We start from the raw sequence: 27,559 nt of genomic DNA on the forward strand, positions 1-27,559 counted from the left end.
CAGGCCACCTCCACAGCGTCCCTGAAAACGTGTGTGGACAGTGGAGGCGCTTTCGGGACACCCGACCTCAGGATCCCCTTCTGGGCCAGGTGGGAAATTCGGGCGACGGGTGACCACCGCGCTCCCCCGGCCGGAGCGGCCGAGCCTCAGTGCCCGGGCCCTGGAGCGCGGCCCGGGGTTGGGTCACTGGGACGCAGCGTCCCCAGACACAGGCAGGGCCGGGCAAGGCGTCGGGCTGTCCTCTCGGGCCTCGTGCAGCCCCAGCCGGCCCACGCCGGCTCTCTGCGTCTGCCCGGCCGTGGGTTCGATCCCCCCCATGGGAGCCCAGGGCAGGGCCGGCCGTGCTGAGAGTCCTCCACGGGGAAGCTGGACACTGGTGTGCGGTGGCCAGAGGTGGGCCGTGGGCGAGAGCAGGGGAGGGCTTACTGGGGCCAGGGAATGTTCTTTCGCGTTCTCGCTCTCAGAAAGGAGCCTGCACCGAGTGTGAGCTGCTCCCGAAGCACGGGAGCCTGGCCGGGGCCCACGCACCACGAGACAGTCGTCAGGAGCGGCTCTGGTGTCCCCGCCGCCCCCACGAGCCGCACGCCCTCCGCCACGCTCACGGGGGGGAGACAGCTCACATCTCCCTGAGGACGCGTGGTACCAAATGCCCGGGTCCGATGCGGGGTCCCGAGCACTGGTGTAATCATCCAGCAGAGAAGGAGACCTGGATGCATCGTGTCTGGGCGGGTGACTTCCGCCTTGTAAATGGATAAACATTTCACATCTCCGTGTAAGGCTGGAACACGAGCCCCCTATCTTTTCTCAGAGCGACACAAACAAATACGACTTTTTATCACTGCAAAGCACTTGATGTAAGTTCATTAAAATGAAAGATTTCAGAGAGCCCCCAAATGTAGGATATGATTTATGTACAGATCCCTGATAACAGATGTGGCTTTCTATTATTTTCCTACCACATAAAGAAGTAATCCTGCTCCTGCAGGAAGGATGTGTTACCTTCCTCGTTATGAACCATTTTCATAAAACTGAAGAAACAGCGAACGCATCCGTGATTAGCGATGACAGTTTCCCATTGATTTATTTGACGCACAGTCCTAGGCCGAGGCCTGGTTTCCAGGGCTGTCGCGTCTCTGCACATTTTTATTAAATGATAAAACTCGAAACTGGGCTGACCCGCGATCTCCAAAATAAAGAGGGGATAAAATGTTGTACAACTCCAGAGACCTGGGCCATGTCATCGAGCGGAAGGCGGGATGTGCCTTTCCGGGGCGCTGCTCTTCAAAAGTGAACGGGCGCGGGGCCCCTCGCCAGCGCGCTCTCCACCCAGCCCGAGCCTCTATGCTCGAGAGCACCTTGTGATGCTGTAACTAACCTCAAGCCTGGAACAGCAGGGGGCCAACAAACCTCAGAATACAGCGATGTCATGCTTTACGGGCACTCTCTCAGCAACAGCATGAATGAGGGGGGAAATTGGTTGCCTAGGAAACCCTCTAGTCCTGGTAATTATTACTGTAACTGACTGCACACCCCACCTATAACAGAAATGAATAATAATTTATAACCGCTGACTGGCAGCTTTCTGCCGGTGCCTCTGCTCACCACTGCTACCTACTGGCGTGCAAAATTACTGACATGCAAGCGGTGGGGCTTGCCACGGAGCAAACCACCACTAGAAAGAACCTTCAGAGAAATCTTCCATCTTCCTCCACCGGTTTCTGAATATAGTTCACGCAAATTGCTGCTCGATCGATAGAGCAAAAAATGAAAAGTGCTTTGTGCTCGTGTATACAATGGGGGTTGAACAATCTAAATGGAAGCTGGTCATCTCAATTAAAAGCAATTTCATATTGTGACATGAGCGAGACCAAAAAAAGGGTACTTAATAAGGTTAACAGAAGCTAAATAAAAGCATATATCTTAATGACCCCAGATGCACGACTCACAAGCTATTTAATACTATAGCATTTGATACCAAGCAAAACTGCTATAAATAAAATCCTATCTGGTAGTTTTGATCAATTAAACTACATAATTAACAAAGATGGTCCATTTATCTTAGGTTGTCTAATTTGCAGTACAGTGTTAAAGCACCTCTACTGGAAGACTAGTTTGTTTAGAAATTAGAACATTCATAGTGATTTACTGGATTTGATTTAAAAGACACAGCAGGAGTTGGCAAAATTCACATATCATGGGGTTAATGTGGGTTAGAATGTAGCTATTTGTAATACAAAAATATTGCATACCAAATACACACATCTGATTTCTTTTAACCCTGGTTCATCTTTTCGCCGAAGTCGTTACTTTCCCAAAATGAACAACAAAAACAGCTGCATTCACCGCTATTAGGACACAGAAATCTGCCATTTTCAATTTCCAAAGCAAGAGAGGCTGGCAGGGCGACGCGCCGAGCCCGGGCCGCTCAGAAGGCGGCGAGTGACCAATAGCGTCCTCGGCCCCGACCTGATCCCCCAGGTGTTTCCACCGGTGCCAGCCCGCAGCCGCACGCACTTCGGTCTGGCCAGTGCTTTCCAAAGCCGAGAGGTCCTTCTGTCCAAGAGTTCAGAAGGACAAATAACCCGAGAGGCTGCTGAAGCTGGTTTAGTATCACCAGGATTGGGGGGGGGGGGGTGCAGAGTGACAAGCAGTGGGACGCAGGGCTCGGCCGGGGGGGGCGGGCCATCCAGGCTCAACCCTCAGGACCCCGAGGCTGCAGTGTTCCTGAGACTCCGCTCACGGGGAACGGTCCCCAGCGCCTCTGACACTACACACCATGGGATTCCCATCACGCGCCCTAATTAGCTGATTGCACTGTCACATAAAAAGTAATTTTCCACAAAAATTTTATAGTTTTAAGATCAAGAGATTTACTTTGCATGTTTTCTTTTCTATAATCAATTTTAGGTATGATTACTGATGACTTACTTCCTTGCTTTTCAGAAATCAACAGATTTCTCCAAAAGTTCCCTAATTCGGACATTCTGCGGTTCCAACGCTAACGTGTTGGAGCGCTGAGTTACTCTTAGTGAAGGACCCACTGGAGATGTAACAACTATGCACAAGACACACACATGAGTCTTAAGGCTGGAAACACCAGAATGCACAGCACACACCGCTGGGCCCCCCAAAAAGCCTACAGAGATCACATCTGGCTCCCCAATTTTTACGTAGTTACACTTCAACAAGTATTTACAAACTTCACTTTATATACGGCTTTAGATCTTAAAATTTCAAAGCCTGCTCTAAAGCACAAAAATCTTGTTCTTACTACAGTTCTCACCAGATTGAACCATTCCCTCCTTGCAAACAGGATTCTCCAAATCATCACTGGCATCCACTCTTATCTTCAGTTTAGTTTCCAAACCCCAAATGTACATTGGCCAAAAACTAAAAAGAAAAAAAAAAATCCTGGATCCCAAGATAACAAGCTCCAAAACTATGTTTACTGATGAACAGACTCAGGTTCCTATAACTTGAACACAGAGTAAATAAAACCTCTAATTTTACTAGTTCTAATTTTACTAGTTCTGTTCCCGGTAAGAACACCAGGATTCTTTCCATCCTGTAAATCCTATCGAGCACTATCCTACCTAGAGTACCTCCCTGACATGAAGTAGTTGCCAACTTCTTTATCTCAAAGAGGACACATGACTCTAAACTTGAATCCTCACTGCGCATCTCCCATAGCCAACCTGGTATTTGTCTTTGACCTAGACACCAACCCACCTTCCCAAGTAAGCAGCCCCAGCTGCTGCTCTCAGGAACTCTGAAGAGTATTATTAATAGGCAAACACAATCCAGTGAAAAGGAAAATGACAGACTCAGTTAAAAGACAGTCATACCCCAAGTAAGATAGACCAGACCCCCTGAAGGCAATGTGTCACTTCTTTAGGACTTAGAATGGTATTTTACACAGAGAAAATGCTCAAGGGCACTATAAACAAATACTCTTGTCAGCTTCCCTCTAGAAATGCAGGATAAAATACAACAAACATCTTCTCAAATGTAGAATCTAGTTTGCAAGAAAGTCACAGAAATCACCAGTGACTTAAAAAAAGTGAAAAAAAAAAAATCTAAAACCATTATCATCACGTTAGAGCTGTTCTGGAAGCTAACCAAGAGGTTTATGTTTTAAAATCTCAGGAAGCAGAGGCAAGTCCTTGAGGTCAATGAGGGAGGCAGTGAGAATTAAGACAGGATCCATGAAGAGCTGCATCCGGAATGAAAGGACAGACTGGGAGAAATTTTCCCACTACCTAAAGAACAGGGCAAGGAAACCTGTTTCTATCTGCTTGAGCTCCAGGCCAGGTGGCTCGGGGTAGAGTGTCCCCTGGGAGTCTGTGACTATAAGCCAGTCCTCTATAGGTGGGGGTCTGAGGAGCCACAGGCAACGAAACTGAGAGACACCCAATTAATGGACATCACATAAAGAGGTCCTGCCAAGGACTTTCGATTCTAGTCTTAAAATAAACTGGTACACAAGTTGTCCTTCTGCCATAAACAGCTGGAAAACAGCACAAAACCTATGACGCAAGTGTTTTCAGAACAACAGGTAGTACAAGACTAAGACTCCCAAACAAAAGGAAACAAGGGGTAAATCCTAGAATTCCCCTGGCTTTTCCTCAAGAGACATTTTTCTGGACAACAGCATGAGAAGGAATCCAAGCAAATAAGACTGATCTTATAGGAGAGAAGCCAACAACTTAACAAAATGATCCAGATTAGCATCTTGATGTGATGTGAAGAGCAAGGCACCTCCTATGATACTCTTCCCTCAAACTCTTCACTCCAGGCTAATTAGATGACTTTGGACAAACCCAGACTGAGGAAGATCCTATAAAATCACCTGGCCAACACTTTGAAAATATTTAGGTCATGAAAAACAAGAAACTGAGAAATTGTCACAAATAGGAGGAGACAAGAGGCACGACAACTAAACACAATATGGTATCCTGGCATGGATTCTGGGAAGAAAAATGGCATTGGTGGAAGAAGTGCTGAAAGACTCACGAAATCTGAGTTTGGTTAATCCTGTGTTGTGCTGACTTCTCAATTTTGACAAATGCACCCTGGTAATGTAACATGGTACCATTAAGGGGAAACTGAAATTGGGCAAGGATATATGCCAGCCCTCTAAATTACCTTTGAAACTTTTCTGTAAATCTGGATTTATCCTATCCCCCTCCCAAAAAATTCTGGCATCAAATAAAAAATTACTAAATATGAGAATAAGCAGCAAACTGTGACCCATGATCAGGAGAAAAAACCAGTGAGCAGAGCTGCAGACATGATGTAGTAATGGTAGAAATGATAGAATTAGCAGACAAGAACTTTAAAACAGCTACTACAAATATGCTTGATTTAAAGGAAATCATTAACATAATAAAGAGGGAAACAAAAGATTTTTATATTTTAAAAAAAAGAACCAAATGGAAATTCTGGAGGTCAAGAAATATACAATACCTAAAAACAGAAAATTCACGGGACATGATCAAGAGCAAATAAGAAGATAACCGCAGGAAAAAAAAAAAAATCAGTGAACTTAAAAACCTAACAGTAAATCCTACCTAGAATGAAACACAGATAAGGGCTGAACAGAAATGAACAAAGCCACAGTGGTCTTATGGGGATAATAAGTGCTGTTTAATATAAATATGGTTGTATTCTAAAAGGAGTGGACAGGTGGGGGCCAAACAATATTTAAAGCAATGATGGCCAAAATATTTCCAAATTTGAGACAAACTCTAAATCTTCAGACCCAAGATGCTCAATAAACCCCTACAAGACTCGGCACAAAGGAAATCATTTCTGTGCACAGGATTATGAAATTGCCATAGAAAAAAAGATAAACATCACATACAGAGCAACAAAGATAACACCATAAAATGCAAGACAATGGAAAAAGATCTTCAAAATGCTAAAGGAAAAAAAAACTATCAAATTGTGTTCTTTACCCAGCAAAAATATCTTTAAAAATGAAGACCAAATAACATCATCAGATAAAAATTCACAGAACGGTCAACTGATCTGTCATTTTATTAAAAGCAGTGTTATGGGAGGTTCTGTAGGCTGGAGGAAAAGAAGATGGAAACCTAAATGTACAGAAAATAATGAAAAGACCAGAAATGGCAAATTCAGGAATAGATATTAGAGATTTTCATGCATTAAAAAATTGGGGGGGGGGTGCCTGGGTGCCTCAGTTAGTTAAGCGTCTGCCTTAGGCTCAGGTCTGATCCCAAGATCCTGGGATGGAGCCCCGCATCAGGCTCTCTGCTCAGTGGGGAGTCTGCTTTTCCCTCCCTCTGCCCCTCTCCCCCCACCCTGCTCATGCTGTCACTGTCTCTCAAATCAATCAAAAAATCTTAAAAAAAAAAAAATTAACAGATAATTGAAAGGAAGGGAAAAGTGAGAGTCTTTGTTAATACTTCTTCCAAAGAGCAAGGATAAAATTGGACAAAGCTGTCAAAAACAATTTCAGAACTCTGAAAATTGACCAGAGGCATAAAACAAGAAACTGAGCCTTGGGTAATCATGACATAGTCTGTTGACATATTAGCCACTTTCCTTCACCCAGCTACTTCAGAACACTGGTTCTGGTAGGGTGCGACACTCTGTGAAAACCAAAGGCATTTACTTAGACTGGGACTGACTAGATCTGGAACAATGTGGGAAATCCCAAGGCCCAGAGCTTTGTCAAAATAAATAGGAAAGGCCCACATCACAGCTGACCTAAAGATGCAACACTAGTTCGTCCAACTAAGAGGCCAGCAGACTGGCTGGAAATTTCATAGGAAGGTCTAGGGAGCGAGACATGCACAGGCCTTGGTAAGCTCACAATTTGAAAGACTGTGGGCATGTTAGGGTATGTGTGCACATGCTCATGAGGGACCCAAGAGGGCTCTAGCTATTTATGCAACCTCCGAAGCCTTGCACATATCATGCACAGACACATACACAGGAAAGCTGAAATTAAGTAAAAATTAAAACTGGGGAAGTCTTGTAAGCTGTATGAATTTCGAATGCATTCTCCAAACCACACACAGGTGTACTGACAAATGATTGGGAGCCTTATTGGCTCAAGATATTTAACTATAACCTTTGACCAATCATTGGCTGGCCACTAAGCTATACTTATCCAAGAATACCAGAAGCTGGGCTTAAAAATAAAAACAAGAGTTAAAGAAAAAACAAAACAGAAGAGACAGGAGAGGCCACACACTGTGGAAGAAATAAATTCCACACAATTAGTCCAGGCAAGAGGAGATCAGAATCCAGGGTTGTTAAAATGTATTATTTGAAATGTCCAGTTTTAAAAAGGAAAGTATGGCCCATGCACTTGGTGGGGAAAAGCAGTAAACAAACTACTTTGGAGAGGTCCTAAATGTTGCATTTAGCAGACATAAACTTCAAAGCAGCCATTATAATTATGTTCAAGAAAATAAAGGAAACTATGTTTAAATAAAGCATGAAAACAAGGACTTATAGAGAACACCAATAAAAAAGATTAGAAATATAGAAGAACCAAATGGAAATTCTGAAGTTGAAAAGTACACTAAAGTGAAAAGTTAACTAGAGGAACTCAACAGCAGATCTGAAAACTGGCTGAAGGAAGTAGTGAACTTAAAGATAAATCAATAGAAATTATATAGTCTGAAGAAAATAAAGAAAAAGGAAAAATGAACTAAGTATGAAAGACCTGTGGAATATAGCCAAAAATATCAACATATGCATAACAAAGTCCCAAAATGAGAGTTCTTCAGGTTGTATAATTTCTATTGATTTATCTTTGAGTACATAAATTCTTCACTTTAGTTACTATACTTTTCAACTCCAGATTCAAATCCAGTAGACTGTGGTATTAAAATGCATATGCCAAAGCAACTACTAAGAAATAGTTTTAGAAAACAATCAAAGAAGTTAAAAGGTTATACTAAAGGAAATATTTATTTAACACCAAAAAGACAATCAAGGAGAAAACGAAGAGGAAAAAGAAGACATAAGACATAAAAAAAAAAAAAAAAAAAAACCAGCAAAATGGCAGAGGTAATGATCTATAATTACATGAATTAATAAACACTCTAATCAAAAGGGATTGTGTCAGAATAGATTTTTTTAAAAACAAGATTCAACTATATGCTATCTGACACGAATATTAAATTCAAAGACACAAATGCGTTGGAACCAAAAGGAACACTATGTAAATGCAATCATAATAGAGGCAAAGTGGTCATGATGATAGTATCGGAAAAAAACATACATAGACTTTAAAATATTATTAAAGAAAAAGAGGGGCATTTTGCAATACAACAGTATTAATTCATCAAGAAGCTATAACAATGACAAACATATATGTACCTAACAACAAAGTCAAAAAATAAATGGAGCAAAAGCTACCAAAAATGAAAGCAATGAGGACTCAACAGTAGGAGTTTAAGACTTCAATATCCCACTCTTAATAATGGATAGAGCAAGTAGACAGAAAACCAGGAAGAATACAAAAGACAGTGATATCAATGGACTTGGCATATATAGAATGCTCTAAGAACAAGAGAATACAGAGTCTTTGCAAACACACAGATGAGAATATCTATTACCCATAAGAAAAAAGTCTTCATGAATTTTAAAAGACTAAGGACATAATAAATATGTTCTCCAGACACAACAGAATTAAAGCAGGAATCAATAAAAGAAAGAAACTTGGGAAATCCTCAAATATTTGGAAATTAAACAATACATATTTAAATAATCCATGGATCAAACAAGACATCTCAAGAGATAATAGACTGTTTTGAACTAAAGGAAAATGAAAGCACAACAGATCAAAATTCAATGGATGTGGTTAAAGCAGTGCTCAGAGGTTAATTTATATCTTTAAGTGCCTATATGAGAAAGGAATAATCTCAAATCAATGCCTTAAGTTACCACATTAAAAAAACTAAAGAGGAAGGCCAAACTAAGCCCAAAGCATGGGGAAGGAAGGAAATAATAAGGATTGGAGTAGAAATCAATAAAATAGAAAACAAAAGAAAAAAATCAATGAAATACAAAAATGTTTCTTTACAAAGATCAACAAAATTGACAGTTTCGGCTAGACTGACCAAAAAATGAGAGAAGAGCAAAAAAACAGCAAAATCAGAAATGAAGAAGGGGACATCATTACTAATCCTACAGAAACTGAATAGATTATAAGGAACTACTATGGACAACTTCATGCCAACAAATCAACTTACATGAAATGGACAAACTCTTAGAAAGCCAAAATAACCATAATGGGCTCAAGAAGAAATATAAAATTAAAATAGACTTACAACATTAAAGAAACTGAACAGTAATTACCCACAAATATTCCCCCAAACAAAATATTCCCACGCCCAATCTCACTGGCAAATTGTCAGACACTTACAGAAAAAAATAAAACCAGCCCCTCATAAATGTATTCGGAATGTAAGAAAAACTTCCCATCTTGTTCTTTAAGACCGGTGTTATCCTGATACAAAAACCAGACAAAGACATCACAAGAATAGAGCACTACCGATCGGTATTTCTCATGAATATATACACAAATATCCCCTAAGACCTATCAGCAAACCAAATTCAGTAACACATAAAAAGGATTACACACAACATAGAATTATATAATATACAACAAAAGGATTATATAGTAACATCTAAAAAGTGGGATTTATCCCAGGAATTCAGGGTTGGCTTAACATCAGAAAATTGATTACTGTAATGTACCATATTAATAAAGAGAAAAATCAGGATTATCTCAATAGATGGAGCAAAAAAATATAGCAAAATCCAGCCCCACTCATGATAGAAAATGCCAACAAACCAGGAATAAGAGGAAATTTCCTCAACCTAATAAAAAGGCATCTATGAAAAACCTATAGCCAATATCAAACTTAATGGTGAAAGACTGAACACCTTCTCACTAACAGAAATAAGGAAGACATTCACCCTTACCACTTCTGTTCAGTACCGTACTAGAGGATCTAACCAGTGCAATCCGTTAAGAAAAAGAAAAGGAATCCGGATGGGAAAAAAAAGGAAGGAAAGCTCTCCTTATTCACAGATAACATGATCTTTTACGGAGCAAATCCTAAGGAATATACACACACATACCTCTGTGACAAAAACTAACAATTGGGCAGCCTGGGTGGCTCAGCGGTTTAGCGCCGCCTTCAGCCCAGGGTGTGATCCTGGAGACTCGGGATTGAGTCCCACGTCGGGCTCCCTGCATGGAGCCTGCTTCTCCCTCTGCCTGTGTCTCTGCCTCTGTCTCTCTCTGTACCTCTCATGAATAAATACATAAAATCTTAAAAAAAAAAAAACTAAACTAACAATTGAGTTCAGGAAGATTGCAAGATACAAAAACAATATACAAAAGTCAACCACATTTCTACATACTAGCAATGATCAATTAAAAAATGCCATTAAGGAAACAATTCCACTCATAATAGCATCAGACAGAATGAAATACTTAGGAGTAAATTTAACAAGTGTAACAGTTGTACACTGAAAACTACATAACATTACTGAATTAAAGAGGATCCACATAAATGAAGAAGACAGTCCATGTTCCTAAAAGACTCAATGCACAGCAAGTCTCCCCAAATTCATCTATAGATTCAATAAAATCCCAGTAAAAATCTCAACTGATTTTTTTGCAGTAGTGGATAAGATGATCTTAAAATTTACATCAAAATGCAAAGGACTCAGAATAGCCAAAAACATTCTGAAAAAGAACACCAGAGAACTTAACAGTTTCCTATCTGAAAACTTACGAGAAAGCCTCAGTAAATAAAGACCATTTGGTACTGACATAAGGATAGACAAACAGATGAAACATAATTGGGAGTACACAAAGAAATAACTTTACATTTACAATCAACTGATTTTCTTTTTTTTTTTTTTTTAAGATTTTATTTATTTATTCATGAGCGACACAGAAAGAGAAGCAGAGACACAGGCAGAGGGAAAAGCAGACCCCATTCAGGGAGCCCGATGTGGGACTCGATCCCAGATCCCAGGATCACACTCTAAGCCAAAAGCAGACACTTAACCGCTAAGCCACCCAGGCGACCCTCAACTGATTTTCAAAAAAGAAGCCAAAACAATTCCTTGTAAAAAGGACAGTCTTTTCAACAAGTGGTCCTGGTACAACTGAGTGGGTATCCAATTGAATTTATTTTTTTTTTTAAGATTTTATTTATTCATGAGAGACACACAGAAAGAAAGGCAGAGAGACAGGCAGAGGGAGAAGCAGGCTCCATGCAGGGAGCCCGACATGGAACTCAATCCTGGGTCTCAGGATCATGCCCTGGGCTGAAGGTGGCCCTAAACCGCTGAACCACCCGGGCTACCCTCCAATTGAATTTAGATCCTTGTCTCACATCGTAGACAAAAATTAATTCAAAATGATCATAGCCTTTACTTTAAGAGTTAAACCTGTATTAGAAGAAAACATAGGAGAAAAATCATTGCGACTCTGAGTTAGGCAGAGTTCTTAGATAAGACACCAGAAAAAGAGGTAAACAGAGAAAGGGAGGGAGAGAAAGAGAAAGAAAAGGAAAAAAACCCATAAAAGAAAAAAATTATCAACTGGACTTTTTCAAAATCAAAGACTCTTGTGCTTCAACAAATACCATTCAAAAATCAAAGACAAGCCACAAACTTGAGAAATATTTGCAAGTCATATCTGATAGAAGGCTTGTATTTGGAATGCATAAAGAACTCCTACAACTCAATAATAAAAACCCAACTTAAAATTGAGCAACACATTTGAACAGGCACTTCAAAGAAGATATACACAATGGCTAACAGTAAGTTTTCAACACCATCAGTAACTACAGAAATGCAAATTTAAAACAATGAGATAATTGCCTTATAGCCACTGGAATGGCTACAGTGAAACCAAGGGGATGTAGAAATTGAAAACATACATTGATGGGATGTAAAATTATACAGCCACTTTGGAAAACTACAATCTCTTAAAAAGCTAAACCTAAATTCACCATCCGATCTAGCAATTCCACTCCTACTCAACAGAAATATTTCTACTCAACAGAAATAAAGAACATATGTCCACACAAAAACTTGCAATGTCGGGCAGCCCAGGTGGCTCAGTGGCTTAGCGCCGCCTTCAGCCCAGGGTGTGATCCTGGAGACTCGGGATCGAGTCCCACATCGGGCTCCCTGCATGGAGCCTGCTTCTCCCTCTGCCTGTGTCTCTGCCTCTCTCTCGCTCATTAATAAATAAATAAAATCTTAAAAAAAAAAACTTGCAATGTTCATAGTAACACTATTCACAAAAGCCAGAAAACTGAACAATGCAAGTGTTCATCAACTAGGGAATGAGTAAACAAAACGCGGTATATCCATACAATGGAATACCATGCAGCAGTAAGAAGAAACTACTGATGCATAATACAACACGGATGAACCTCAAAAACCTGATGCCAACTGAGAGATAGATGCAAGAGACTACACAGCGTGTGATTCCATTTATATGAACTGTCCAGAAAAACAGAACTCTACATACAGAAAGCAAATTACTGGTTGCCTGAGGCTGGGGACCTAAATAGGGAATGACTGTAAATGGGTACAAGGGAATCTTTTCAGGCGTGATGGAAATGTTCTAAAACTGGGTTGTAGTACAATTTGAAATTTAAAACCACCAAACTGCACACTTAAAAAATGGATGTTATGGTATATAAATTATACCTCAGTAAAGCTGTTGGGGAAAAAAATGGAACCAAAGTACTACAAACGCTGAAGTGATCATACTCTCTGAGAAGAGCAGAGCTATAATAAAAGTGCACAGTTTTATAGGAAAGTGTCAAAAAATTAAAATATAGCACGTATGTAATTTCCAAATCAGTGGAGAGAACAGGAAAACAAAAAGGACTTCATCTGAATAGTAGTAAAGGGTGTTGTGGGGAGGCAATAAATAACCAGGGGAAATTGAATGCCCAAAATAGTAGAGTAAGTCCCAATAGGAGTAATTACAGTAACTCTAAACTAAACCTGACAGTTATAAAACACTGTCAAAGTAGGCTGAAACCGTTTTCAGTAGCAGAGTAACATTACTATTACATGCAGGTATGTGTACATAAAAAGACAAAACAGAAAAATCACACACACACACAAATGGAAACTACTGCACTAGAAAATATTTAACTAGTTATATTAATGTTATATGAAATACTGTAAGGCAAAAAAGAATTATTAAGGACAAGGAGGGTCACTATGAAGCCCCTGGATTATGAATATAGTAATTCTGTACTTACATGCACATGACTAAATTCGTATTTTAAAAATGAGCAGCTTCTCAGCGATACTGTTACACTGATTACTTCTCTTCACGCTTTTCCTATTCTCTATCTGCACATTCCCTTCTTTTATGCATATGACCAAATAACACACTGAAACTCCACCTCCATTCCAGCAAGTCAAAATGAACTCTCTTAATGTGTGAAGTTTAAGCAACAGCAGGTTTCCAATTCAGATTTTTAAAAAGGTGACCTCACAACGAGTAAGCGAGTATTCAGATATTCTACAGATCACATATTTGCTTATGAGTTACATGCTCTTGTTTAGAGGGCAAACAATTCAAATGTCAGGGAAAGGTGTTAAGAGTACGAATTGTGGAGCAAAGCTGCCTGTCTTGAAACCCCAACTCCACCACTCTAACAGCTGTGTGACTTCAAATGTTGCTTTGTTTCTGAGATACTCTCCTCATCTCTAAAATAGAGGAGATTAAAACAAACAAACAAACAAACCCAAAAAACAAAATCCAGTACCTATATCACTGGGCTGCTGAGCATTACATCAAATAGTCCATTTAAAACATGGACAAATGCCTGCCACACAGTAAGTGCTCAAAAATATTATTTAATTCTTTACGATTCATCCATTAAGGGAAATGTAAAAACTTCTTCATATCCTGATGATGTTCCTATGAAATGAAATTTAAAATGAGAAAGCATTGTAAAATGTAAAAACTCGACAATACTGGCGGACTGATTAAACATATAAACCATAAATATCTACTGTACTTGAGGATTTAACAGGCATTCAATTGAAAGCCTATATGGTACTGACCTAAAGGACACACAGATAAAGATTAGTATCCTTCAAAAGATGTTCCTCAGAAGAGAAAAACAAATGGAACACAATGAGGTATCTGTACTTCTAAAATTTGGAAATATTCCAGTGAATGGAAGCCTCTTATAAATTACATGCATGACCTATTTCCCCAAAAAAGTAAAATAAATAAAAATAATAACAAAATGAACTTGATCACTCTATATACTTAATATCCCTTAATGATTGTGAAATCCCTTTAGGGCACTACAGTGTCCCAAACTTATCAAAGAATCATCAATAAAATGCAGATATGCAAACATAACATGTAAAAACCACATCTTTAAAAAGCAAATATTTAAAAACAGACTTTTTACTATGTTTAGAAAAAATCAGAGTAATTGTGCCGATGGCCCATCAGTCTTACTTCTAGGAATTTACCCTTGAAGACACACATACGCTGAAGATACTGCATCATTATTTGTGATTGCAAAATACCAGAAACAGTGCCCATACATAGTAAAGGGCTGAATAAACCATGTTACAGCTACACAAGAGAAAACAAGATCTGCTAAAAAAAAAAAAAAAAAAAAAAAAAAAAAAAAGGAAGATCTCTATAAACTGACATATGGTGATTACCAGGGCATACTATTACTGGAAAAAGAAAAAAAAAAAAAACAAAGTGCAATCGAGAAGTTGCACCTGTCATCCTCATGCCAGAAAGAAAGGAGTAAGAAAACATGCATGGATGTATTTGTGCTAAAGAAATACACACAAAATGAGATGGGAAAACAGAGACTGGATATGTAGAGCAGGTAGGTGAGGAAGGAAGGAGAGAGAGATGGGAATGGAAACAGCCTAACTTCTCCGTGTTTACCTTTCTACATAAATGCGACTGTTAGCACCACATGGATGATCACGTAGCCTTCACGCACCACCATCAAGGAGGGTATGTAACACCAACAAGGGTGTGCACAACCCAAAATGGAACACAAATATTAACAAATGAACTTAACTGTATTACAAATGACACAATCACAGTGAAGGGGATGGGAAAGAATAAAAACCCAACCTAAGCAACTTTGGAAAAGTTTGTCTCATACTTAGCTAAAGAAAAAAAAAAAAAAACATGAATAGCACACCATAGTTAATAAGTGTGTTTTTCCTGGGGATAAGGATTAGCACTCCGAAACTACTTTTATGTGTATAGTAGATTTAAAAAAAAAAAAAAAAAGTAGGCAAATAACATTGTAGATAATAAGAGCCAGGTTTCTCACTGTTAGGAGAAAGATGTCACAAATAAGGAAAAACTGGAACAAATCCTGTGCTGTTAGATTAAAATCAAAAGTGTCAGTATAAACTTGAATGTTTAATATATATAAACAGACAAATATGTAAATGTAAACACATGTATTGGTTAGTATACATAATTTCCTAGCTCTATCTACGGAGGAAGGGGTTCTAGCAATAGGCACCACAAAGGCAATACACATACCCCCATGAGAAATGTCAGTTTTTAAACACCTTTCTCCAAAAAAAGGAATAGGGGCTCCCTGGAGAAGTGGCTGATGATTTCAAGGCTGGAGCAAGAAAAAAATACAAGATAAGCCTGTAACATTTTGTGGAGTCAAAATATTCTAACAAAAATACGGAGATTTGTTGAAAGAATTCAGCAATCAACTTAAAGAAGTTCCTGATGGTCAAATGTAGAACCATGGGAACAAATAAAACGATGACAACTGGATCTTAATCCATAGAATAAAATAAATATCCAAGTTCATGCTGATATAAATAATAAATTAATAAACGGGGGGGATGGCACAGCTTTTCATTACAAAAGAATTCTAAGAAATAAATGTAAACAAAGTACCCAGACATCTTGATGCTGATAAAGCTAATTAATTCTTGATGGAAGCACTGAAATAGCTTCACAGGAGCCCCTCCAGCACATTAGATTACATTAGGGAGAAAAAAGGAGGAAGGAAGGAAAGAGAGATGGAAGGAAGGGAGGGAGGGATGGATGGCGGAGGGGAAGGGAGAGGGCACGAAGAGGGGGGAAGGGAAGGCAGGGCAGAGGAAGGTAGGCAGGTGGGCAGGTAGGTAGAAAGAGCAGAACAGAAATCACCATTAGGCAAATACCACAGTGATAACTGCTGCAGACAAGACCTGCCAATGAACGCAAAAATTAGTGGGCTCAGGTATGAAAAGAAAAAAAAAAAAGATAATCTGCATAATCTCCAAGTATCTCCTTGAAAGTATTTATTCACTACAAAGGAAAAGACAGTAATTTTATGGTGGAGAAACCTGCAGACACCACCTTAACCAAATGATCAGGGTTCACATATCGGAAGTTTGGACACACCAGAATGCATCTCTGATGGGAATCTCTTGATTTGGTGCATCTCTGTGGTATTCTTGCCAAAAATGCAAAACCTCATTCTAATTATAGGAGTACATCAAACTCAAATGGAGGATCATCCTACGAAATACCTGACCAGTACTCTTCAAATAGGTTATAGTCATAAAAGAAAACAACCAACCAACCGTGAAGACTGGAAGAGGCTAAGGAGTAATAATAAATGCAAGACGGAATCGTACGCAGGATCCTGGAACAGAAAAAGAACACTTAGTGAAAAGGCTGGTGAAATTCCAGTAAGATCTGTCGATCAAAGTTAATAGTATTGCACCAACATAAATATTCCAGTTTTAACCACTGCATTATGGTTACACAGGAGGTTATAATATTAAGGGAAGCTGAATGAAGAGGTATATGGAAACTGCACTCTTTTTGCAATTCTTCTAAAGTCTAAAAATTAGTCCAAATTAAAAAACAACAACAACAACAAACTTTGGCTATTCTGTTTTACAATGGTTTAAAAGAGAATATTTATGACCAGCTTCATTTTATCCCTCTGAAACAAGAATTTAATATGAAAAATAATGCTATAATGTAAAGTTACAATTGAAACTTTGTTGTAAGACTGAAGCTATGAAATGAGGCCATATCACTACATTTGATATTCAGTAGCACGTAAGACAATGTTACTGAACGCTTTTTCTCTGCTCCCATTACCATCTTGTTCATGAGGGAACACCTTATTTGCAAGAAGCAACATAAAACTACATAAACAACAGGCTCAAATTATGAAAAATTATTTAATGACAGTACTCTTGAAATTACATGCCTCTAAAGAATATCACAATAGTCCCACAATAAAGTTTGTTTCTGGGGGAATAGCTAGCAGGGCTCACTTGAACAGCAACTGGGAGGCAGGGCTCTTTTGTGTATACGCGATGGTACTCTTGGTTTGCTTTGATTTTTGTGGGGGGTGGGCTGAGAGAAAAACAGTCTTAACTGAAAGTATATGCACAGTTGATTAAAATTTACTAAAGAACAAATCTTCTACATTTTCAGGCTATCTTTCAAAATCAGTCCTCTGTCCTGAATTATCCATTAACTTGTGGAGATTCAGGCTCACCCCCATATTATTAAAATACATATTCATAAAAGTTTTACAGTTGTGCTGTTCTAGTTACAAATAGCTTCTACTTTTCTAGGACATAATTTCACTTTGTTTAAGCAAGAATTCATTAAAGAAGCTATAAATAACCTTTAAATATTTAGCCATGAATAGAGGGTGGACTGGCATTGATGGCTTATTTTAGTACTAATGCAAAATGCTTTTTAAAAGCTACATTTCAGCATGCATCAAGCTAATGATTAACACTTGCAGTGTAATTTTCAATGTTAGAATAAATTTCTCTTTATTTTAAGGATTTTTGCTAACAGTCAATATGTTATTTCAATTATTTACTAGTAGGAAAGTAGCCTTAGAGAATGAAAATGTTGGGAAAATTAAAACACAAAATTTCGTATTTAAAAAATCCAAGCTCCTTTTTAGCATCTATACAACCTTTCCTTTTCTCCCAAAATATAATTCCAGTTAAAAGTGAACACACTAAAGGAGAAGAACTGCCTATGGAATTATACAAATTCAAGGAACAACTGTGTGGTACAGATAGCATATCTATGAATCAAAGACATTTATTTCTATATTTGATTCTGAATCATAAAGTCCACAACATTTTAGAGACCAAGTTTCATAAAATTTTTACTTGAAAAAAAAAAAATTGTTTTACAAAATACCATTCTTCCAATCGAAGAAACCTTCCCATAGGGTACATGTAGCCTTCTGCCTCAGAGATAATAGAATGACCGTCAAAGGGAAGTTTTTTTTAAATAGTCACCTAGCTGCAAAACCTACAAGAAGTAGATTTTTTTTAAAGTGCCTTTAAAATGCTAAAGCAAGTAATATAATTGTTGAATCTATTTGAAATTTTAAAAGTTTCCTTAAAATGGTCCATATGGTATGCACAACTTCACAGCTGGTACAAAACTGCCTGTATTTAGTTCAAAACACAGAAACAATGCATATGAACAGTACTCTTTGAAAAATAATTCTAAATACTGCCAGTGCATCATAAGAAAACTCAGACAACAATACTGACAGTACTAAGAGAATTAACAAAACAAGCTGAATATTAAAGTATTCAAACATTTACTTTGATTTTTAATAATCCACTGATAATAGTAAAAGATCTTGCTGCCAAATGAATTCTGGATGCTTTATTTCAAACTACAAGTAACATATTTTGCTATATAGTTTCTAAAGAAATGCAAAACGTAGGTTCCAGGATGTAAACTTCCATTGCCTAGGCAGGCCCTAGTTTTTCTGCTGCAATCTGGCAGCTTTGAACTTTGAAACCCTCTTTGTAGGTTCTTCTGATACTTCTGACAGAACTTCTTTTCGTTCTGGAATGGTGGGTAGCACAGGGTGAACCATGGTTGGGTGTGGCGTTAAGGAGGGTGATAGAAATTCTTTTTCTATTACAGTTCCAGAAAATGCCTAGAAGACAAAAGTAAGATTAGGATAACAAAACTAAGTAAGATGCCCACAAAATCTTTATCCTGTATTTGCCAATTTGACATTTCTTTTCATTAAAAGTAAATTCTTTAGATTTTTGGAGAAATACACAAGATATTCAGAGAAATCAAGTACTATTAAAATATATGTCTTAATTACACCACCAAATAGAAGATTCTTATAGTACACATGTTAAAGAACAAAATGTAAAATGAATGTTTTATCTGGGATTTAAAAAAATGGGTACATAAAAAGGTCCTTAAACTTTCACACATTCCATTTATGTCCAGACCATGCTATGAAAAGTAATGTACTGAACTAAAAAATGCTGCGAGCGGGTCAAACACGAGTTGATGAATGAGCTAACCTATGGAGGCCATGCTGCCCACTAGCCAATAGCTTACTTCTAGCAGTAGTGACATCTCTTAGGTGGTGTTCATTTATGCAATTACTTGAGAATTTTATTGCATCTTGCCTCAGTTTTATTTAAGAGATCAGTGTAAACTGAAAGTGCTGATACTAGTGGAGACAAGTATCGGTCTCAAAATTTACAATTAATTCAATGATGAAAATCAGATGTTCCACAAAAAAAATGGTTAATTTCAACTAGATGTTTATTGGACTTAACCTGCCAACTGTATATTTAACTGAAGCAAAAGTAATGTGTATAAAATGCTGGAAATATAACCAAAGATGTATCTTTATGTATCTTTTTACGTAAAGATCTTTTTACATTAAGGGGCAACTGGGTGGTTCAGCAGGTTAAGTGTCTGCCTTCAGCTCAGTCATGATCCCAAGGTCTAACTCCCTGCTCAGTGGAGAGACTGCTTCTCCCTCTCCCTCTGTCCCTCCCCCATCTTGTGCTCTCACACACATACTCTCAAAAAATATTTTTAAAAAGAAATATAAATAAATAAAATCTATAAAACCCAAGGAGTTGATATGATTTTATTTTAAGATTTTATTCATTTATTTGAGAGAGAGAGAGAGAGAGAGCACAAGCAGGAAGAGGGGCAGAGGGAGAGGAAGAAGCAGGCTCCTCACTGAGCAGGGAGCCTGACCAGGACCCCTGTGATCATGAACTGAGCAGAAGGCAGATGCTTAACTGACTGAGCCATCCAGATGCCCCAATATGATTTTATTCTTTAGGTTTCTGGTACTTGGATTCCCTCATCTTTTAGTATAAAGTGTAATTTGACATGTAAGCATTCCTGTATATTTTGCTTCCCTTTGTCTACCAAGGGTACAAATTTAGTTAAGACAATGTATCACCTGAATAGTTTAGAAAGCCACCCCCCTCCACCTTGTCCCACCAAAGAAACAAAAGAATGGCCCCTCCTTCCCACAGAATCCAAGTTCTTAAATTCAAAGTCTACTTTCTCAAACCCCTATTTTCTCTTGATGAGCATGAGCCTTATTAAAAATGTTTTTGAAAAAAAAAAAAGACATTATTTCAGCATTTAAAGATACTGAAAAGGGTATCTTTCAAAGTATACCATATGCATGAACTATTTGTTTTGATGTTAAAAAAAATGTATAGCACATAGAATACTAGAGTTCAATACAAAATGCAAAGCTAATAAGAGTGACATAAAACTAAGCTCCAGTCTTGAACTCTAGCTATATCATGATTACATTAAGTCCTCATTAAAAACCTAATTTTTAAAAACTTAAAAATAACAAAAGTCTACATCCATTACCTGCTCTTGTAACAGTATGGAAGACTATTAAATGAAATGCTTTCCACATCAACTGAGATCACTGTATGGATGGAGGGGAGAATATTCCAAAGATCATACAGACTGTCCCTAAATGTTAATGATCTCCATCCCCAGTGACATATAGTACAATTATTACCATTTAGTTACCATTTTGTACAAACAATAGAAGCTTTGCATATGCTTACTTATATATAAACATATATTTTTAAGATGTATTTGACATATACACAAATGGGCATATCAGTTTGATACAGTCATGAGTTTCCCAGTTTTCCTAAATTTTATAAATTCAAAATCTGAAATACAAAACAAAAAAAATTTAGAAATCATGCCTGGGAATAATGGAAACCATAACATATGACTTATTTCAAAGATAGGAATTCTTATTTTGGGATCTCTCAACTCTCCCCACACACAAAATTGTGCAATTTGGTAAATAAGAATGTGTATATGTGCATGCATTCATTTTTCTGAGGGGAGGAACTGCAGCTCTCACTAAATTGTAAAATGGTTCCAGAACCCCCAAAAAGTAAATATGTCACTGGCACAGGCCAAAATATAGGACTTTAGATCATATTCTCCATATATATTTTCTTTTTTAACTCAATGATAGCATATACAAGAAATATAGTCATCTACTCGAATTATTTAAGATGACTATGGTCTAGTGGTAATTTCTTTTTAAGATTTTATTTATTGGAGAGAGAGAGAAAGAGGGAGAGAACATACGAGCAGAAGGAGGGGCAGAGGGAGAGGGAGAAACAGACTCCCCTCTGAGCAGGGAGCTGGGTCCAGGACCCTGTGGTCATGACCTGGGCTGAAGCCAGAAGCTTAACCAGCTGAGCCACCCAAGCGCCCCTGGTCTAGTGGTAATTTATTTAAAATAAGCTGCTAAATGATATTCTAGCCAAAAATTTCACACATATGCAAACTGAGATACTTTAAAATTCCTATTTCACAGAAACAGAACTTTAAGATTGGTAATGCTCTCCCCCCACAAAAATTTTCTTGAATTATATTGAGATTTAAGACCTGTATTTGTGTTTGCTAGTGACTATTAATTTTTTATAAACTATTAATTACTGAAAAAGAACAAGCCTAGAATGGATTAGGTTCCATTACTTTTGAAATTAAGTATATGAATAAACTAAAGAAGCTGTAAGATAAACAAGGCCATTTGCCAGTTGATTAACTTTAATAAATAACTATATAAGATAAAATAATTTAAAGATTATAAGATCAGTAATTTATAAACCATACCTGGGAGATATAGCACCTGCAATTTTTTAAAAAGGAGAGGAGAGCCTCTTATAAAGAAGTATCTTTCAACTCCAAATATTAAGTATGTGAAATAGGGAAAATGAATGATACGCCCTTCTGAAATGGAGCTCCCACTACCTTTTTAATTTCACAAAAACTGATGAAAGATACCACATGAAAAGACAGGGTTGCCTGGGCGGCTCAGTTGGTTAAGCATCTGCCTTTGGCTTGAGTCATGATCTCAGGGTCCTGGGATTGAGCCCCGCATCGGGCTCCCTGCTCAACGGGATGTCCGCCTCTCCCTTTCCATCTGTCTCTCCCCCCAGCTCATGCTCTCTATCACTCTCTTGCTCTCGCAAATAAATAAAGTCTTATTTTTTTTAACAAAAGAGATAAAGATATACACATACCTCAGGTGTTCCTGATAAGGGCAAAAGTTTCTTGTGATGGTTTTCTTCTGGTTCCTCTTCCAAAATACTCTCACTAGTGTCACTACAAGTGGCCTCCTCACAGCTAATACTTCTCAGAACTCCCCGTTTGTCATCAAAGTCAGCAGCACTGCTTTCACTGGTATCACTGCAAACACTGTTCTCTCTGCTGCGAGACTTCAGGATGGACTTACGAGGGATATATTCTCCATTCACAACATCAACAAAAACTCTACAACATCCAAAAATATACACATCAATTTTAGGTAAGTCATAAACAGAGGATAAATTTATTTATTTTTTTTTTCAGAGGATAAATTTATATTGATTTTGTTAAAAAAACCTTTTCCAGAAATTAATCTAAAATGTTTCGTTCAGTTACATCTAAAATTTTCACAAAGTAATTATGTAGCTGCAAATGATGTATTTTATATTCTTAAAAACACGATTTTTTTGGTCTAATAAAATACAAGCACTTTATTGATAAGCATGTTCTGGGTGATAGCTGATTTGCCAAAATTCCACATATAATTTAGACCTACTTAGAAGACAATTTAGTAATTTTAACTATTTTACAAATATGGATCATAAAGAAAGTAGGTATTTTCAAATAATTTTCTCAACAAACAACACAACAAGAAGCTGGAACAGCAACACTTAACTCCTATTTTGTGAAACGGTAAACCACGTGCCAAGCATCTTCACAGCTGTGGCAGCAAAAGTGCTGCTCCAGCCCACTAGAAAAACAAACTTAGATTTCTAAAGTTAACATACAATGTTTTTTGACTAGATTGACTGGGAATGTTTTAAAAGCACTGGCAAAGAGGAGGAAAAGGGAAAAATCATGCAATTTTCCAACCGCTTTAACTTGGGAGCCTATGGTAGCTTAGGAGCACCTGTGAGAGCCTATGAACTACTAAGCCAACTCTATCGGAATACCTCACTTTTCAGTGAAAGACAGCCTTCTGTGTTACAGACAGCCTTTTCCTATACATATTCAGTTACAAAAAGAAGGAAGGGAACAGCAGATTGTTCTATTCCCTGTGAATACCACTCACCTATAAATGTCAGCAGGAGTCCTGATAGTAGGCAGCTCTTGGGCAGAATGACCACTGCCAGAGCTGTTCTTCCGTTTACGTTTGGCTTCTTCTTTCTTTTCACTGAATTTTAAAGTGGTATTTTTTCCAGTATTTATTCGGACCTAAAAAATTTCACAGCATAAAATTCCCTTTTGAGAAATTAAAGCCAAAACTAAAACAAACAAACTCTATAAAGAAGTATGAGAGACCATTTTAATTTTTTGATACTAAAATTACGTGCATTACTGGATTACAAAGTCCTTATCTTAACATATTTTCACTACATTATATTATATCTCCTTTAATGACCAATTCTAGTCTTCAGTGACTTTTTATTGTATAAAAAGCATATTACATTTAAACTAAACTACAGATTATAAGCCTTCACATCACCCCACTACTTTGACGTAAACTTGTGGCTTAAATCATGCACTTCAAAACAAAGAGCACAATTAACCAAAAGCAGTATTTGTAAGAATATAAAATTTAAGTCATAAAAGAAATAGTAAATAATACTTAACTATTTAGAATTTTTAAAATACCTCTAGTTTTTAGAAATTGGACTAAAAAACAAAAAACAACCTTGCAGGATTATCATGTTATTCTTTTATTCCTCTTGGCATTTATACTGCACTTTCCATGTTAATGACTGCTCTTCATAACATTCCCCAAAATATTACTTTTTCTTTCCGTTTTATTGACATGCAAATAAAAAGTTTAGGGCAGCCCGGGTGGCTCAGCAGTTTAGCACCCGCCTTCAGCCCAGGGCGTGATCCTGGGGACCCGGATCGAGTCCCACATCGGGCTCCCTGCATGGAGCCTGCTTCTCCCTCTGCCTCCATCTCTGCCTCTGTCTCTGTCTGTCTCTCTGTCTCTCTCTCTCTCTCTGTCTCTCATGAATAAATAAAATCTTTAAAAAAAAAAGTTTAAAGCCTAAAATAATCATAAAATAAACTTCTTTTTCTGGTTATTAGGTCAATTTTTTCCAAAGAATTCATAAGATGCTCCCTTTAGTCTGAAGTATTAAAATATAAATAAAACATAAATTATTTCAGTTCATATTAGAGCAGGGATAACTTAAGGGGCTTAAGAAATATCAAATATGTTTTAAACATGTTTCATTAGATAATAATCACAGACACTTAAGACTGATAGCACAGACCCTTACCTCTGCTCTAGGCAATCCCTGCATTGCTACACCCTGTAGTACAGAGACTACACTGAGACAAAGGACCTTCTGCTTTATTATTACTCGGCAGGTCTACGGAGTTCCAGGCCTTAAGCTTCCTTGAGAAAGATGAATTCCCAATTGCTCCTCAGAGCAGCACTATGGAACAAGGGAATGGGCTTCAGGTCGTCTATCCCTCCTCCAATCAGAACCAACCTGTTTTGATCTGTTTTAAATACTGGGAGTCTACCATAAGTACGAAGGGAATAAAAAGTCTTTTGGTACTAAACAAAAGCTTAAAAACTCTGTATTAGAAGACCTCTGAAGTAACCCCCAGCTCTAAAGTGACAAAATTCTAAAGTCATGATTATCCACAGATGTTTGTAGTTATCAGAAAATGGGCTACTTTTTACTTCCTCCTAAATTTTTCCACTTTGCTCATGACACTCCTATTAATGTCAGACCCACCCAGAAAACAACCTGGCATAATTAAGAACGTAACTAAAGCAGTCATTTTAATATCCACTTTGTACACCAAAACCACCCACAATATAATTAACTCTAGAATTCAAAAGAAAACTGAATGGAAGGACAAGTGGAGTTACAGTAGTTGCTACTCAAATCTGATCCCTTTCCAGACCCCAAACAATTCAAATTCTATTGTGGCTTCAGTAAGCAAAGCACCAAAACCAACTATCCAGACTTTAGACTATTTTCCCCCTTTTTCTTTTTAGATCAATTGGCCAAAACAACAGGCAAAAGATAGTTTTCTTGTTTGGCACTATCAACAATATTAATCACTGCTGATACTGTTCTTTTAAGGGATATTATAGATGATACTAAATATTTAAATTATATGCAAATTAGTAATTATACAAACCCTCTTAGGTTCGACAGTATGAGAAAAATATATTGTTGGTATAGAATGATCTCCAACCCCCAAAGCATCATGGTCATTTTCGTTTTCAATATCACCACCAACATCATCATCATCCTCATCCTCATCTTCATCTTCATCTTCATTACTGTGGTAAGAATTTGAACCGTTCATTGAACAGTTCACTTGTCCATTCAACTGACCACTGAAGAGTTCTGAATGTGTAACATCCTTGTAACAGCTGCTGGAAGTAACAGAGTCTGTTACTTGATGCGTCACATGCACATTTACATTCTGATCTTCCTTTTCTTCTTCAGAAGACACATCTTCTCCATTTGCAATCATAGTATCAGGCTTACTAGTAAAGAAAAAGAAAATTAACAAGATCAAACAAACACATCAAAATTCTCCATATTCTAATTCTCAGTTCATTTCAATGAGGAAAAATTAAGATTGAATAAGATATATTTTTAACTAGAATTCCAAGTGTATAAAAATGTTTTGAAATAAATTAACAAAAAAACCCTTACATTAATCCTGTATGTTTAGTTACTCAAACACTAAGTAGAACATAGATGATTTCTTTTTTATCTTTGCCAAAGGACATTGGCCACATACAATATAAATAATGCAATCAAGAGATTTGTAAGAAACTCAGAGAGTATGTTTCTCTATTTAAAAACCAGAAATTAAAGCCCCAGAACATTAACACATTCCTATTTTCTACTTCTATATTTGGAATATTTTATAAGCAGGTATTATTGTAATTTTTATAAATGAAGGATTTATATGTATGCACATGAATATAATTATATTTATACGCACACATGTACATTTTTCATGCTTCATTTCTACAAAGGATTTGAAGACCTTACAAAAATAACAAAACCAAAATGCAAAAGAACTGAAATAACATCATGCAAAAATAAAAAGAGAATCATGACCAAGAAAATAACAAGATTCAAGACCAATCTAAAAAAAATAAAATAGTATCAGTTAATCAAAAAGACCTAAGAATTTATAGGTGAAATGGTAGAAAAGATATGTATCCTTTGTGCTTCACATCCTATTTTTCACAGAAACTAATTAGTGCATATGGTACATCATTTAAGCAAAATAATATAGGAACTTCTTTAGTAACAGATTTCATTGAGCATTTTGACAATTTCAAGTGAGTGCTAATGTGTATTTCAAAGAGCAGTTTGGAAAAGTTTTTCATATATATAACTACCTGACCAGATTACAAACTGCCTGCTAAATAAACAGAAAAGTTTGCAAAGGAAAGCAAGGACAAACATTTTACAGTAACAAATCCACAGCAAGTTCTTTTTTTAACAAGTCATTCAAATATACAGCATTATCCTGATTAGAGTATAAAAATATTTTATTTAAAATGTAGTATAGAAAACATCCATAATTATTATAAATAATCTATCTGACCTATCTGATATATCTCAGTACTTCACTATATAAAATATGGCTGAAATCTTATAATTAAAAAAATATGAATATTGCTTTTAAGTATTTCTGTACACACACAAATACATGCGTGGGCATGTGCATGAATGCACAGCCATAAGAGAAAGTATTCTAGAGAATGAGTATTCGCTTTAGAGTGGTAGGAATATTGATATTTTAATATATTATATTATTATTTTTTTTTTTTTAATTTATTTATGATAGTCACAGAGAGAGAGAGAGAGGCAGAGACACAGGCGGAGGGAGAAGCAGGCTCCATGCACCGGGAGCCCGACGTGGGACTCGATCCCGGGTCTCCAGGATCGCGCCCTGGGCCAAAGGCAGGCGCCAAACCGCTGCGCCACCCAGGGATCCCAATATATTATATTATTAATTATATTACTATATTATACTTTTTATATTTTCTTCAATAAGCATGTTTTATTAATGAGGAAAGAGATTAACAAGCAAATATGTTTAGAAACAAACTCTCTTGGAAAGATAATGTGTCATTAGGTACCTATCAAGTTCACCCAGCAATTCTTCTTGTCT

The 27,559-nt window shown here is 37.3% G+C and overlaps 1 protein-coding gene across 3 annotated transcripts in view; it reads right to left on the minus strand.

Moving 5' to 3' along the window:
- Nucleotides 1-17,228: 17,228 nt before the first annotated feature.
- Nucleotides 17,229-27,559, minus strand: part of URI1 (URI1 prefoldin like chaperone) — a 68,361-nt gene continuing 58,030 nt past the window's right edge. For all 3 annotated transcript variants that reach the window (XM_041743167.1, XM_041743168.1, XM_041743169.1), the window contains 5 exons: nucleotides 27,528-27,559; nucleotides 25,553-25,907; nucleotides 23,484-23,626; nucleotides 22,408-22,657; nucleotides 17,229-18,998 (listed from right to left, as the gene is read on the minus strand). The exon at nucleotides 27,528-27,559 is cut by the window's right edge and continues 137 nt beyond it. In XM_041743167.1, the coding sequence (XP_041599101.1) occupies nucleotides 18,816-18,998; nucleotides 22,408-22,657; nucleotides 23,484-23,626; nucleotides 25,553-25,907; nucleotides 27,528-27,559 (963 nt within the window). In that variant the 3' untranslated portion in view covers nucleotides 17,229-18,815. The remainder of the gene's footprint in view (nucleotides 18,999-22,407; nucleotides 22,658-23,483; nucleotides 23,627-25,552; nucleotides 25,908-27,527) is intronic.

The sequence above is a fragment of the Vulpes lagopus genome, chromosome 2, assembly GCF_018345385.1.
Source record: "Vulpes lagopus strain Blue_001 chromosome 2, ASM1834538v1, whole genome shotgun sequence".
In the NCBI taxonomy this organism is placed as follows: Eukaryota; Metazoa; Chordata; class Mammalia; order Carnivora; family Canidae; genus Vulpes; species Vulpes lagopus.